This window comes from Herpailurus yagouaroundi, unplaced genomic scaffold (genome assembly GCF_014898765.1).
Source record: "Herpailurus yagouaroundi ecotype Mexico unplaced genomic scaffold, PumYag 188, whole genome shotgun sequence".
Taxonomy (NCBI): domain Eukaryota; kingdom Metazoa; phylum Chordata; class Mammalia; order Carnivora; family Felidae; genus Herpailurus; species Herpailurus yagouaroundi.
The window spans coordinates 37667106-37683635 of NW_024412419.1; the positions used below are offsets into that span (position 1 = coordinate 37667106).

The 16530-nt window shown below is 39.2% G+C and overlaps 1 protein-coding gene across 5 annotated transcripts in view; it reads right to left on the reverse strand.

Moving 5' to 3' along the window:
• Positions 1 to 16530, reverse strand: part of ANAPC1 (anaphase promoting complex subunit 1) — a 97698-nt gene that overhangs the window by 63626 nt on the left and 17542 nt on the right. For all 5 annotated transcript variants that reach the window (XM_040496728.1, XM_040496725.1, XM_040496727.1 and 2 more), the window contains exons 11-17: positions 14835 to 14930; positions 13321 to 13411; positions 13153 to 13218; positions 9041 to 9175; positions 4753 to 4893; positions 3011 to 3071; positions 480 to 667 (exon numbers count right to left, since the gene is read on the reverse strand). In XM_040496728.1, the coding sequence (XP_040352662.1) occupies positions 480 to 667; positions 3011 to 3071; positions 4753 to 4893; positions 9041 to 9175; positions 13153 to 13218; positions 13321 to 13411; positions 14835 to 14930 (778 nt within the window). The remainder of the gene's footprint in view (positions 1 to 479; positions 668 to 3010; positions 3072 to 4752; positions 4894 to 9040; positions 9176 to 13152; positions 13219 to 13320; positions 13412 to 14834; positions 14931 to 16530) is intronic.

Here is a 16530-nt window from a genome sequence, read left to right on the forward strand (position 1 = left end):
AACCTTCCTCCCCACAGACCAAGCAATTTGTGTGTGAAAACAATCTGGACTACAGAGAACAAAAATAAGCCACGAATCAGAAGACACAGTCTAGATCCAGTTTTGAGCAAATCACAAGTCTGTGATTTCTTTGTGATTCAGTTTCTACATTAATAAAACCAAAATGATTACTACTAATCCTAGCATAACTTGTAGTCGTTTTATAAAGATGAAATGAGAAATTATAGCCAAACATGCTTTACCATGTTATAAAAACTCAATAATTATAATTACTAGTAGAATGTTATTAAATATTAAATGACATCTGATTTACCATATAGTAGACACGATAAGCGTTAGTAGTATTCCGTTTTGTTAAATAAAGTATACCTATTAGTAAATTGATCTATGTACTCTAAATATTGTATTACCAATTATGCAAAAATTACATTAGTAATAACAGAATAACTCAGGAAAAAAAAACAATTATGTATACTTACGTTTCGGGTCCATGCTAAGCGGTCTGTGTTATAACCCATCATGTTCATGAGACAAGTCACAAATAAATTCCACTCGGAGTGATAACTGGGTCCTCCTGGAGCACTGTGGACACTGTACCACTTGACAAGCATCTGAACAGCTATTTCTTTTGGCAGGATGAACTTAATTGCTTGCAAACATGTTTGCACTATTAAAAGTAAAGAATAATTTTAGTATGCTTCCCATGCGGGCATTTCTTTTTCCCTTTGAGTAAGAAAGTTTTCTAACTACTTCTGTGTAAGGGCCAATTACTCTGAAAAGGGAACTGTCACTAAAGACCAAGAGGGAGCAAACATTACCTTGCCGATCATCTGAAATTTAATTTTTTATAATTTTTTTTTTAACATTTATTTATTTTTGAGACAGAGACAGAGCATGAACAGGGGAGGGGCAGAGAGAGAAGGAGACCCAGAATCTGAAACGGGCTCCAGGCTCCGAGCTGTCAGCACAGAGCCCGACGCAGGGCTCGAACTCACGGACCGCGAGATCGTGACCTGGCTGAAGTCGGACGCTTAACCGACTGAGCCACCCAGGCGCCCCCTGAAATTTAAAACAACTACTAAATTCAACAGGACTTCCAAGAGGTCTCAGGGCACCTTTCCGCTTGCTAATTGTGGACCAGAAATAGAAAACCAACAGTCCAGCTTACCTGAGACAAACTGATTTATATTCACTGCCCGGGCAATTATTAATAGCTCCCCATTTTGATCTCAAAAGATTCCAGTTTGGGGCACCTTGGTGGGTCAATCAGTTAAGCGTCCCAAATTTTGCCCAGGTCATGATCTTAGGGTTCATGAGTTCGAGCCCTGCATCAAGCTCTTGGCTGTCAGCACAGTGCTATCTTTGGATCCTCAATCTCCCCCTCTCTGCCCCTCCCCCACTCATGCTCACTCGTGCTGTCTCTCTCTCTCTCAAAAATAATACATAAATTTTTCTAAAAATATATTCTAGTTTGGACAATAAAGATCATTCTATCAAAAACACAATTTCTACATGAATAAGTTCATATAAAATACTGCTTAAATACTTCAATAAATATGTAATATTCAATATATGCCACCTCAAATAGCAATGCTTACCTACCGTTAAAGTGTTCTGCATGAGTTAACATTCCTGTTAACCAAAACTTTGTAACTTTTAATTATTTCTGACACCATTCAATTTATAAACATTCTACATGTTTTTGTCTTAAATAGATCAGTTAATACTACATAATTTCTACCTTTCTTACGGACTCCACACCATTGGATAAATATCAGTTACAGTGCTCTGCCGTCCTACTACTGCTGTGAAGAGACCTGGGTCTGCTCTTCGTACCAAGTGCCCCCAAACTACAATGTTTTTGCATTCTCACATCAAAAGAGGACCGTTTTCTTCCTTTCCCATTGTCACCAGGCCCATCCTCAACAGCATATCCTTTTCCTCATCAATTTACTATGTGTGTATACATACAGCAAAAATTAGAGTCAAATAGAATAAATGTTAGAAAACCAAATAACCACGTTTGTCATGGTTGAATCCAAAGTAAGTGTAAACCAGACACTGCCTGAGGAGCTGAGGACACTTAAAAGTATAGAAACTTATTGACTTCTGCTTGGCTGTAAGAGTAAGATTTTACTCTGTTTTCATTTATTTTATTTAATCTGTTATTTGTTTTTATATACTTTGTTTAGGCTTATACTTCCAAGGCACATAACCTTGAAATTACTGGCTAAATACCTGTTAGAAAAGCAAGGTATCTCTACACCTATTCGTAGTATCATTTTACCACACCAATGACAGATATTTCCTAAAATGAAAAAGTCATTCTAACCTACTTACCAAATTCCAGAAATCACACACAATCTGCTAATGCTTTGCTTTGGCACTTAGGTTTTGAAACCAATAGATGTTGTGAATTTTCTTATACATTCTTTTCTTAACTTACAATTATTGACAAATCCTTTCAATCCTGAGGTTTTCTTTACTATTCTATCTTCAGAAATATTCTCCACCTAGTATTTTCCAGATTGTATTTCAGTAATAATTTAAGCAGACTCCAATTTTATTAAAATATGTCTGACTGTATTTTGACAATATTAAGTCTTATTCAATTAAGGCAATTACGTTAATTTCTCAATATATGTAACAACTGAGAGATTTATTTTATGATTAAAAGCCATCACATAGGACAAAAACTATTTTAGTTGTTTAGGTTTCCCTGTTTCTCAGATTTTCTTGCAAGAGGCACGTCCATATATTATAATCTCACCGCATGGCATTCTTCCACCTAAAAATCTCAAGAGAAAAAGAACCAGTGTACCCCACACAGAGTGGACACTGAAAAATGCTCCCCAGCTCTTCACAGCTTCTCTGCAAAGTGAAAAATTCAATCCCATAATTTCAAAAACAGCAAAATTTTTTAAATCCCAATTACTATTATAAATCAGCAAATACTACAAATCTCACCAAACTGAGAATACATGGAAGTGAGGTCTGACCTCAAACATACCTAATTCAGAGGTGGCAATTTCAGGAATAGTAATCCTAACCATGGAGCCGTTACTCAATTCCTAAGGGGAAAAATGGAAATAAACAGGAGCAAGTAAATAGAATTTGTGCATTCTAAGTCTTTGAATGTCTTAAAAATGCTATGCTTTGTAAGACTGTTTGCCTATCAAAACAAAATTCAAAGAATAAATGAAAAACAAATATTTTTCGAAAAAAAAGAAAAAAAAAAGAAAAACAAATATTTTTCAAACAGAACTGAATACTTCCAAATTTCAGAAACTATAAATGTGCTTATTTAAAAAATATTTCCAGGGGCGCCTGGGTGGCGCAGTCGGTTAAGCGTCCGACTTCAGCCAGGTCACGATCTCGCGCTCCATGAGTTTGAGCCCCGTGTCGGGCTCTGGGCTGATGGCTCAGAGCCTGGAGCCTGTTTCCGATTCTGTGTCTCCCTCTCTCTCTGCCCCTCCCCCGTTCATGCTCTGTCTCTCTCTGTCCCAAAAATAAATAAATGTTGGAAAAAAAAAAAATTTTTATTTAAAAAAATATTTCCAGGGCGCCTGGGTGGCTCAGTTGGTTGAGCTTCTGACTTCAGCTCAGGTCACAATCTCTCAGTTCATGAGTTTGAGCCCTATTACATAGGGCTCGCTGCTGTCAGCGCAGAACCCGCTTCAGATCCTCTGTCCCCCTCTCTCTCCCTCCCCCCACCGCGCTCGCAAAAAAAAAAAAAAAAAACAAAAAAAAAAAAACTTAAAAAACATTTCCAAAAGTTTTTGTTTTAATGAGATGTCTAATTTTTATACGCTAAGAGTCACTATCACTGCAAATTAATTTTTAATGAAAAGACAAAAGTCAATAGAAAATTCAACTGTTTGAACAAGATCCATTTTCAATAATTTTTTAATAATGAAACTTTAGAAAAACTGAGAATTTAAAGTAAAAAGGTACAAAAAATAACACACTGCAAGAGATTTTAAAAATCATAAAAAATGCTTTCATTTTTCAGATAAAATTCTGCATTCTGACAAATTTGAAAGGAAAGTCGTATTTCTTTTTAATTTTTAAATATAATTTATTGTCAAATTGGCTGACATACAACACCCAGTCCTCATCCCAACAAGTGCCCTCTTCAATGCCCATCACCCATTTTCCCCTCTCCCCCACGCCCCATCCACCCTCTTTAAGAGTCTCTTGTGGTTTGCCTCGCTCCGTTTGTAACTATTTTTTTCCCCTTCCCTTCCCCCATGGACTGTTAAGTTTCTCAAGATCCACATATGAGTGAAAACATATGATATCTGTCTTTCTTTGACAGACTTATTTCACTTAGCATAATACTCTCCAGTTTGATCCACGCTGTTGCAAATGGCAGGATTTCATTCTTTCTCATTGTCAAGTAGTATTCCATTGTATATATAAACCACATCTTCTTTATCCATTCCTCAGTTGATGGACATTTAGGCTCTTTCCATGATTTGGCTATTGTTGAAAGCACTGCTATAAACATTGGGTACGTATGCCCCTTCGAAACAGCATACCTGTATCCCTTGGATAAATATCTAGTACTGCAACTGCTGGGTCGTAGGGTAGTTCTATTTTTAATTTTTTGAGGAACCTCCACACTGTTTTCCAGAGCGGATGCACCAGTTTGCATTCCCACCAAAAGTGCAAGAGGGTTCCCTTTTCTCCACAAGGGATAGTCATATTTCTTAAAGAGCTACCTAATCTTTTTAATACAAATATACTTACCAGAGTTACTCTGTTACGGACAGGGTCTCTTATAGAATGAATGTAAGTTCCAAGCTGCTGGAAAGTACAATCCTCATTATAGAGAGAGTCATGAAGTTTGGAAGAATCCCTCAGTTCTGCAACTGGGGAGAATAGAACAACCTGTAAAAAGTCATAAATACAACACATATGAAGTATTTTTGTAGGAATTAAGGATAAAGAAACCTTTTTTCACACATGGTCTACCCAACAATTTTACGTCATGATTTAAAATCATTCTGCTCTAGATACGATGAAGTGCCTCTCAGCTGGCAAAGATCCTCACCCAAAGCAACTAGAAAAAGTCAGTAAAATAGCAAAACATCTGATCAACAGGACTGGAGAGCTATGGAGACAACCCAGACCTGAGGGGCCAAGATGTAGGAGAGAAAGAAACGAGTCACAGGGAGGTAGCCCGAAATTCTTACACTGCTCTTATATATACACTGCTCTTCCCGGTCTTGGCATTTGCAGTATCTAGCGAGGATTTGGTAGGGAGTATGGATATGTTGAGTGTGCACTGAAGGGCACCGCTAAGAGGAAGAGAAGGCAGCAGCACTTGTGGCAATCTTACAGGGCTAGACACGTAGACTGTAACTTGGGAAGCCAAGACAGAGAGGACTTGAGGATCTAAGACCCCAGAGAGAAAGGAGAACAATGAGAAAGCAAAGAAACAAGACAGGTACAAAGTGTTATTTCCTCTACAGACAAATATTTGTTCTGAAAATATGAGAACATTTACTTGCTCGATTGTAGATATTCAAACAAAAAACTTAATTGATCTTAGTTACTCATTACATGCAGTCCTAACTACTGACCCTTTCTATGTCCCTATAATTCAAATTACAGGATATCTCTAAGTGAATATCTTGTCAACACTGACAGCCAATCAAGTATATTTAAAATACAAGCTTCTACTCCCACAGCTGCCACAAAAACTGAGTTCCGCTGGTCCTGAATCTAAGTCTGGTGCACAGTCAACCAGAGATGTGGAAAGCCATTGGCCAATGTGTAATACTGTGATCTTGTCACCTCATGGCTACCACAAAGACACTAACCATCACAGCTTAATGGAATTCTAAGAAAATTGGGAACAATTTTACATTATAAAAGACAAAAATTCTTCCAAATCACACAAAACTCTGACACTTCTCCTGCTCCCTTTTGAATGTTCCACAAATGTCCTGGCTTAAAGGGAAAAAGCTCCACACTACACATATTTAGAAAATAAAACCAGGACCTAAACATTAACTGACACAATTAACTGCTGGTACCACACTTCATTTTGAACTTCCCCTACACATCTGCACCCAAATGTCTCTCAAATACAGACCTCCTTTCTCCAGGCTTCTAGGTAAGCATGGGTATCCACCTAGCTTGCTCAGAGAACTCTGACCCTTGTTCCCCAGCACGTCTCCCCAGCACAGCACAAAAGCAATCTCTGACAGACTCTGCCATTTCCACTTCTCCAGCTCTCTTATGTCACTCTCCTCCTTTCCAATATGCTGCCATAACTCCAACCCTCTTCCCACCTCCTGAATGAACACAGAAAACACTCAGAATTTCACCGGTCTATCTTCAGTTCAAAGACAAACATCTAAAACACAGATCCTGGGGTGCCTGGGTGACTCAGTCGGTTAAGAGTCCAACTTCAGCACAGGTCATGATCTCACGGTTTGTGAGTTCGAGTCCCACACTGGCACTCTGCAGTCAGCACAGAGCCCGCTTTGGATCCTCTGTCCCCCTGGAACTCTCTTGCGCACACCCTCTCTCAAAAATAAACAAACATCCAATGAATTAATTAACTAAATTAAATTAAACACAGATCCTAACATTTATAATTCCATCCTCAAAACCTCAAAAAATCTTCTGGTGACAGCATTCAGAATAAAAACCTTTTCATCCTCTCTGCCTTTAAGAGCCTGTTAGTAAGAGTATAAATCAAGCTCTAACATTTACTAGCTATATGAGTTTGGACATGTAACCTTCTTATCCCTCTATGTACCCATTTGTAAAATGGGGACCAGTATCTTCCCAACAAACCCATTCTGAGGGATTAAATGAGTTTATACATAAAAAACACTTAGAACAGTGCCTAGCACATAGACTCAAAAACAAGTTATTATTACCCACTCCCTACCCTACCCCACCCAACAGGCTACTTGCATGTTTTTGTTTTTTTGTTTTTGTTTTATAAATGAACTGTTTATGGGGTGCCTGGGTGGCTCAGTCGGTTAAGTGTCTGACTTCAGCTAAGGTCATGATCTCACAATTCATGGGTTCGAGCCCCACATCAGGCTATCTGCTGTCAGCACAGAGCCTACACTTCGGCTCTTCTCTCTCTCTCTCAAAAATAAACATTAAAAAAATAATAATAATAAAATAAACTATTTTTGAGAGAGGGAGAGTGAGGGAGGGGGGGGGGGGCCCCCAGAGACAGAGGGAGACAAGGGAGCCAAAGCAAGCTCTGCACCGACAACACAGAGCCCAATGCGGCGCTCAAACTCACAAAATCAAGAGTCAGATGCTTAACCGACTGACCCACCCAGGCTACTTGTACTTTTATAAGCATTCATTCATTCCACAGACTTGAGTCTTGCATGCTACTAGATAGAAATATGAATATGAAAAAAAAAAGAAGTATGAATATGCATAAAAAATGTTCAGCACTTACCTGCCTCCACACCCATGCCTATATGATTCCTCTTTACCCCAAATACCCTTTCCATCTACAGATATCCTACTTATCCTCAAGGTCCAAACCAAGTCAGACACCCCTCTCAGATAGAAGCCTCTGGTTCTGCCACATCAACCCATCAGGATATAACTCCCTATCGGCAAACCTGCTGTGCTACTCTCTCTTCCTCATTTGTAAGTCTCAATACTCTACCTTAAATTATCATTTCTCATGCAGACAGTACGTCTGTTCCACCCAAATCAATTTATGAGGTTCCTAGATGAAAAAGAATGTATTATTTTCATCTCTGTAGTACCTTCCACATCACAAAGGAGGTCAATATGTGTATTGAACCATCTGTGTTTGAAAACATATATATTCTACAAGTATTAGCTAAACTTCCAATTCTGTCATTTTTAAAACAGAAAAAAACCATGGGAAGAACTAATATTTTTGACCAAACTTCTTTATTTTCTTTAAACATTTATTTAGTAAATAGACCTATCCTATAACCCAGCAGTAGCACTGCTAGGAATTTACCCAAGGGATACAGGAGTACTGATGCATAGGGGCACTTGTACCCCAATGTTTATAGCAGCACTTTCAACAATAGCCAAATGATGGAAAGAGCCTAAATGTCTACTACCTGATGAATGGATAAAGAAAAATTATGGTTTACATACACAATGGGATACTACGTGGCAATGAGAAAGAATGAAATATGGCCCTTTGTAGCAACATGGATGGAACTGGAGAGTGTTATGCTAAGTGAAATAAGCCATACAGAGAAAGACAGATACCATATAGTTTCACTCTTATGTGGATCCTGAGAAACTTAACAGAAACCCATGGGGGAGGGGAAGGGAAAAAAAAAGAGGTTAGAGTGGGAGAGAGCCAAAGCATAAGAGACTCTTAAAAACTGAGAACAAACTGAGGGTTGATGGGGGGTGGGAGGGAGGGGAGGGTAGGTGATGGGCACTGAAGAGGGCATCTTTTGGGATGAGCACTGGGTGTTGTATGGAAACTAATTTGACAATAAATTTCATATAATAAAAAAAATTTAAAAAAAATAAAGTTTATGAATTAAAAACCAAAAAAAAAACAAACATTTATTTAGTTTTGAGAGACAGTGAGACAGAGCATGAGTGGGGGAGGGGCAGAGACAGGAGGAGACATAAAATCTAAAGCAGGCTCCAGGCTCTGAGCTGTCAGTACAAAGCCCGACACAGGGCTCAAACTCACAGACTGTGAGATCATGACCCGAGCCAAAGTCGGACACTTAACTGAGCCACCCAGGCGCCCCTGACCAAACTTCCTTAAAACACTATTAATTTGGGGGGGGCGCCTCGACAGCTCAGTCAGTTAAACATCTGACATCAGCTCCATTCATGATCTGGTGATTCGTGAGTTTGATCCGTGCTGACAGCTCAGAGCCTGGAGCCTGCTTCGGACTGTGTCTCCCTCTCTCTCTCTGCTCCTCCCCCGCTCACTCCCTGTCTCTTGAAAATTAATAAAAACGTTAAAAATAAATTAAAAATAATAAAATAAAATAAAACACTATTAATTTTTGACGATACCTAGTTCGTTACTTACCTCATCCAAGGATCCAAGTAGTTTACTGAGAGGCTTAGGAGTACTGACACTGTCAAGTGGAGTGCTGGGCCGAGGCATTGTGTTAGACATTGTCAGGGAAGGAGCTGGCAGCCCCGGAATGAAAACCTTTCCCACCTGTAAGCAATGAAAAGATGTGGACAAAAATACTGGCTTTAAGGTATCATACCCTTAAATAAAGTGTTATGGCACACAAGCATATATTTCTTTTGACATACCAAATTTTACACGCCAAACATGACTAAAAAACAAAAAGAATTAAAATTTTAGTAATGTATTAGATTCCACCATCCAACTACAAATATCTTGGTATCATTTCTCTTGGTCTGATTCCTTGTCTTCATTACTGATGACTTCCTTCTGGCAGGAAGGAAGGTGAATGCTAATATAGTCACAACGTTGTACAAAATTCCATATACTATGCATTTTCCTACCATATTGGTGGTAGAGACAGCAGGGACAGAAGCTTTCAGAGACTGTAAGCAGTAATCTTGCTAACTAAATCTCCAGGCAGAGAATGGACATCAATTACTTTCAAGGGGCTAAAAAAGTGGGCTGAGTGTTGCTCCAGAAATTAAATCTAACATAATCCAAACTGTGCTCTCGAGCTCATAATGTGCCTTCCTTCATAAACTCTCAAATATTTCTTCTTCAAAAAACTTTATCTTAGCTATCCATGGGGTTCTCAGGAAAAACACAACAGAAATTCACATCCACACAGGCTGAAAATTCCCAACAAGACTCAAAGGAAATATTCAGAATTTAAGTGAAATTCTAACAATATCCATATATGTCAATATACTACTCAAAAGCTAATAAAATTATAAACATCACCCAAGCAAAATCTTCAGGATTAAAAACCAAAATGAGAGTGAGAACCAGTATATATAAAGTTTTTAAAAAGCTATGGGGTCGGGGGGCGGGGGGCACGCCTGGGTAGCTCATTCGGTTGAGCCTACAGCTCTTGATTTTGGCTCAGGTCATGATCTCGCGGTTTGTGGGTTTGAGCCCCACTTTGGGCTCCAAGCTGACAGTGCAGAGCCTGCTTGGGATTCTCACTCTCTCTCCCTCTCTGCCCCTCCCCTGCTCACACCATCTCTCTCTTAAAATAAATAAACATTTTTAAGAAAACTTTTAAAATGTTATGAGACCTCACGTTAATGAAAATACGGAGTAAGCACATTCCATGCTATTCCTCCCACTAGTTACAACAGAATCTGCACAAAACTGTTAACACAATGGAATACATTGGCTAGGAGCCAAAGAAACAGGAAAAACCTAGGATGATTCCCTAGGCATTTTTGTTTCTTTCACTCTTTCCATAAGCAGGTCTTAAGCTCTCAAGGGGCCTGCAACCCAGAAATGGCCACAGGTGCAAACCAAGAGGCCCCAGGTAAACCTTGCTCTTTTTAAACAAAGTGTCAAGAACAGTGACCAAGCAAGACAGAAACATCTTCACCATGCCTGCCCCACTCCAGGAAAACACTAGGAAAAAAAACCATTGCCCTCAGGCTCCTCCTTATCAGCAGCTGTGGTCTGGAGACTAAGAGCAGAGTTCTACTGTTCCCTCTGCAGGTGGCGTCCCTCCCCCAGCATAGGGACAGTGAGCCAAGCCTATCTTGCATGGCTGCCTGCATAACTAGGTGGTATCTCCTCCCCTCCTCATCAGGAACTGTAGGGGCAGAGACTGTGGACAGAGTGCTGCTTTCACTGCCAAGAGGCAGCCCGTCTGCACCTCCCCAAGGTGTGCAAAAGCTATGAAGGGGGAGGAGCACTGGCTTTCATCCTTATTCTACAATAATAAGGCAGCATACCTCTCCCCTTCCATCGTCCACAGAAATTGTGGGTGAGGCACTATGTTCCATCCCCACCCTGCAATAACACGGCAGTAACTCCTCTCTGTCCCAACTAGGAAGTGAGAGGAAAAATGGAAAGGAAAGAATCAGAGAAAAGGATTTCTTAAATATGTGTATGAAATCCTGTGCAGGCCTCTGAGTGAGCCATGTGTGAAACTGACCAAGAATGACACCGTAAAAGATGTGAGAACTAAACACTGATCTGTAACACTATTCAGTTCTCAGGCTGTCCTCTGGGTAGCACAGAAGTTGGTGCTAACCACAATCTCATTAAGACAACTGACAAAAGAAAAAAATACAGGCCCCAGAAATACTGCTCTCCCTGGCCCAAGAATCAGGAAAGAAGTAGCCTAACAAGATCGAAAACTTTTAGACAATAACCAACCTACTCCAGACAAACACCATGGGAAAAACTGTGCCCCACCTCTCATCCCTGTCAGCAATGGCCAAGAAGGGTACCTAGACTTCCATTCTAACCAGCTGTAACAAGGCACAAATTTGGAGACAAATTTAAAAAAAGAAGAAGAAAAAATACAAACAGAACTACGGATTCACAAGAATGTAAAGCAGCGTTCAGAACGCTCACACACCACTGGAGGGAAGGAGTAAAGGGAGACGTTATAGACCAGTACAACTGGTACAACTTAAACCTCAGATGACAATTTGGCACCACATGGCCAAGATGAATACGCATAGACTCAGAAGGTTAAGAGATGTGTGTAAGAATTTTTTTAAAGTATTAGAGGAAACAACCAAAGTAACACAAATACTAGTGCCGGTAAAATGGTAAAAGTTTTGGTAAAACCAAAGGACTACTATGTAACAGTGAATGAGTAAACAGCTACACATTGACATAGATAAACCTAAAAATTATAATAATGTTGAACAAAAGAATGAAGTCATATATGGTATGATTTCCTTTATATAAAAATTCCAATTTGGGGCGCCTGGGTGGCGCAGTCGGTTAAGCGTCCGACTTCAGCCAGGTCACGATCTCGCGGTCCGTGAGTTCGAGCCCCGCGTCAGGCTCTAGGCTGATGGCTCAGAGCCTGGAGCCTGCTTCCGATTCTGTGTCTCCCTCTCTCTCTGCCCCTCCCCCGTTCATGCTCTGTCTCTCTCTGTCCCAAAAATAAAAATAAAAACATTGAAAAAAAAAATTTTTTTAATTCCAATTTAAGGAAAACTAAACAACTTACTCCTTAGTGGCATGTAGATAATTGCAAAAAAGCTAGTAATAAAAATAAGGAACTGATTTATTACAAAAGCCTGGGAGGCAGGGAACACCCTGCAGACTATAAAGATACTGGCACCATTCTAGTTCTTAACCCGGTAGTGGTTACATGAAGGGTCACTTCATTATTCTTCAAATTATATACACGTATTTAAATTTCATAATTTAAATTTGTGAAATTTATATTATCCTGTATGTAAATGTCACAACTGTTAAAAAATATATACATGGCCAACATATTATACATTTAATGAAACTTTACAAAAACTTTGAGACTTAACAAAGCTACCCATACATCAGTTTCAAAACTACATTCTTTTTTTTTTTTAACATTTATTCATTTTTTTTCTTTCAATATATGAAATTTATTGTCAGATTGGTTTCCATACAACACCCAGTGCTCATCCCAAAAGGTGCCCTCCTCAATACCCATCACCCACCCTCCCCTCCCTCCCACCCCCCATCAACCCTTAGTTTGTTCTCAGTTTTTAAGAGTCTCTTATAACATTTATTCATTTTTGAGAGTGAGAGAGACAGAGCATGAGCAGGGGATGGGCAGAGAGAGAGGGAAACATAGAATCCGAAGCAGGCTCCAGGCTCCGAGCTGTCAGCACAGGGGCCGATGAGGGGCTCGAACTCACTGACTACAAGATCATGACCTGAGCTGAAGTCGGACGCTTAACCGAATGAGCTACCCAGGCGCCCCTCAGAACTACATCCTTTATAAAACTTCAGGTTAACTTTTTTTTTTAATAATCCATCCATACTCATTAAAGGTTCCCCATCTGTGCCAGGTTCATAGCACCAATCCATCTAATGGCAGTGAGTCCTAGGCCTCCAAACTGGAACCAACCTAAACTGGAGACCATGTTTTCAACTCTTAGAAAAATCTTCTGCCAAATCCTACAGCTAGGGGGTAACTCATATTAAATATTAAACAAATGAACATTAAAAAATAATAATCAAGGAGGTTGTTGTACAAAAGGATGAAATGCTATATTACTTACCCGAACCACTCCTGTGTACAGCACCAGGTTTCCGCTGCCTTCAAGGACCAGCATGGTATCTATCTTCTGCAAAAAAAAAAAAAAAAAAGACAAAAATTTTATTTTCCAATCTGGGCAACTATAAAACATAAAGATTTTCAACTTCTCAAGAAATGTGCCTGCATTTACCTCCACTGGAGCTGCATCCTTCGCGTGTATGTTGGTGATGGAGCCAAAGATGAGCTGAGTTTTATCATTACTCTCTTGAAACTTTACACAGCTAAATATTAAAATAAAAAGAGAAACAAACTACTGATATGTGCAACAAGCTGTACCAAGCTCAAAGGTATTCTAATGACTGGAAAAAGCCAATTTCTAATGGTTACATATTGTATGATTCCATTTATGTAACATTTTCAAATGACAAAATTATAGAGGCGGAGAACAGATTAGTGGTCACCAGGGGTCAGGGACGGGGGTGGGTGGGTATGCTGTATGGGACTATAAAAGAGCAGCATGAGGGACATCTTTGAAGTAATAAAAAAGCTCTGTATTCTCACTATGGTGTTTGCACAAACCAACATGTGGGAAAACTTCATGGAATCATACAAACACACACAAATGAGTACATGTAAAACTGACAAGGTTTACAATAAGGTCTGCAGATTGTACTAACGTCAATTTCCTTGTTTTGATATTGTACTATAGTTATAGAAGAGGTTACCTTTGGCGAATAGAGTGCAGGGTATGCAGGACCCCCCCTACTATTTTACAACTGCCTATGTTTTATAATTATTTCAAAATAAAAAGGTAAATAAGTGGACAAAAGATCTGAATACACATTTTACCTAAGAAGATAAATGAATGGCTAATAAGCACATGAGAAGATGCTCAACATCATAAGTCATTAGGGAAATACAAATTAAAAACACTCACACCCACTAGAATGGCTACAAAGAGACTGACAATATCTGATGTTGTCCACAATAAAGAGACTGGGACTCTCATAGATTGCCGGTGGGAATACAAAAGGGCACAGCCTATTTGGAAAGCAGTTTGGCGGTATCTTAAAAAGTTAACATGAATTTACTATTCAACCCAACAATTTCACTCCTTTTTCAAGAAAAAAGAAATCGTAGATGTCCACACAAAGATTTCTGCTCCAATGTTCATCAGGGCATAATTCACAATGGTCAAAAAGTGGAAACAAACCAAATGTCCATCAACCAATGAATGGATAAACATAATGTGGTGTATCTACACAAAGGACTACTACACAGCAAGAGGAATAAAGAACTCATACATGTTACAACATGGTAGATCCTAAAAATCATTATGCTAAGTGAAAGAAGTCAGCCACAAAAAAAATACATTTTGTATGATTCTATAAAATCTCCAGAAAAGGCAGATCTACTAGACAGAAAGCCTATAAAGTGGTTATTTGAGGTTGGGAGTGAGCAGACTGCAAATCAAACACAAGGGATATTTTTAAGGGGACAGAAATGTTATAAAACTGGATTACAGTGATGGCTACGTTAGCCCTGTATGTTTACTAAAAATCACTGAAGTGTACACTTAAAACATGTTAATTCTTTTGGTATGTAAAATATTTCAGTAAAGCTACTTAAGTCAAAAAAAAGAAAAGAAGAAAAAGCAGCCCTAAGTTTACTTACACAGAATCAATGGGAAATCTACGCACTTACCGTAACTGGAGCTCGGACTCCACTAAAAAGCACAAGAACTTCTGCCCACATAGGTCAGACGTAATAAACACTTTTGAGGCCTGTGAATTTTTCTCTCTGTAGCAGATATGGTAATAAAGTGACTGTCAACGCTGGTTCCAAAATATACCATGGTAACTATTAATGAAAATATTCTGCAAGAAATCTTAAAACCACTTGGGCCAAGCAGTTACAGTGAAGACCCAAAAAACACTTCTAAGATTAGAACTTCATGATCTCTAGGATTCTTTTCAGCTCATTCCACAGCTTTTTTGGGGAATAAATTATAATAAATTTAATCATTATCAGTGACCTTTTTAATTCCATATTATTAAAGTTATCTACTGCTAAGCAATGCAAACTTGAATTCCTATCCCTTGTAAGGTATAAGGGGTCAGACTTCTTATAACATGACCTCTCCTATCTATCCTTTCTTCCTCTCAGATTAGGCTCTACTTCATCCCTCTTTTTAAAACCATACCTCTAATTCCCAATGATTTCTTTCTGGAGTGGTACAGAAAACCATAATTCTGTAAAATAAGGATCTGCAATATTTTCAATTTGCCAATAGATATGTAAAGACAATGATTTTTAAATGTAGGAAATTTTTATTTGTAAGAAACAAAAACAGAGAAGCTACTTCAACATTGTATTCACAGCCTTACCTTTCTCCAGCTATACCCATTCCCTAACCCCTAAGAAAATGCATTTGCCTTCTGTTTCACAGAGAAGATGCGGCTGTAAGGCTTGAGCCCAATCTCCTGCCCTATGTATCTGATAACCATCCCCATCTTTCATCTCTACCCGCCCACCTCCCCCCAACACCCCCCCTAAAGCCTAATCTCTGCACTTGTGCTCCTTTCTGGTTCCTCATTCCATTCATCATTTCCTCTCTCCTGTATTTTTTTAATGCTTTCCCTACTTTGGGTATATTCCTTACAGCCTACTCTTTCATATTAAGATAAAAATCTTGAAACATGAGGATGGACTGAATATTAAATCATATAAAGGACTTACTGTTAATTGGCTGGGTATAAAAATGGCACTGTGGTTAGGTAAGATGTCCTTACATTTTAGGGATATGCAGAGAGATATTTAGTCATGAAGACTAATTTTCTCTAATGTAATTCAGCAACAAAATTCTCCCTTGACCCTGACACTCCCTCTTTTGCTTCCTCATCCCCAAAGGCAATCCTTAAAATAATCTGTATGTCAACATTCACTCCCCCAGTCCATATTTACTTCTTCCACTGCATTCCACTCCACAATCCCTCTCCAAGGGCTCTGGCCAAGGTCACCAGTGAACTCTCTGCCATCCAGGTACCTCCTCTCTGAGCTCATCTCTTAGTGCCACACGTCACCAGCACCTGACAATACTGGCAGCTTTCTTTCTGAAAGGCTCTCTCTTCTTATTTCCCGTGACAACTCTGCTGCTTCTCCCACCTGCGCTCTCCCACTTTGTCTCTCTGTAGCAGTTTTGTCTCTTTTCTCTTTTCACTTCCAAAAACTTAAGTTTCCAACATTTCAGTCCCTAGCCCTCTGACTCTATACCACCTGATCAACTATTTGGAAGTCTGAGACCCCTTATGAGCATATACTGAGTATTTAAACCTTCTCTTTAGGAAGAGGCCTATACACATGTGCACAGGATTACTGCATGATGCCAGCTTCCAGAACC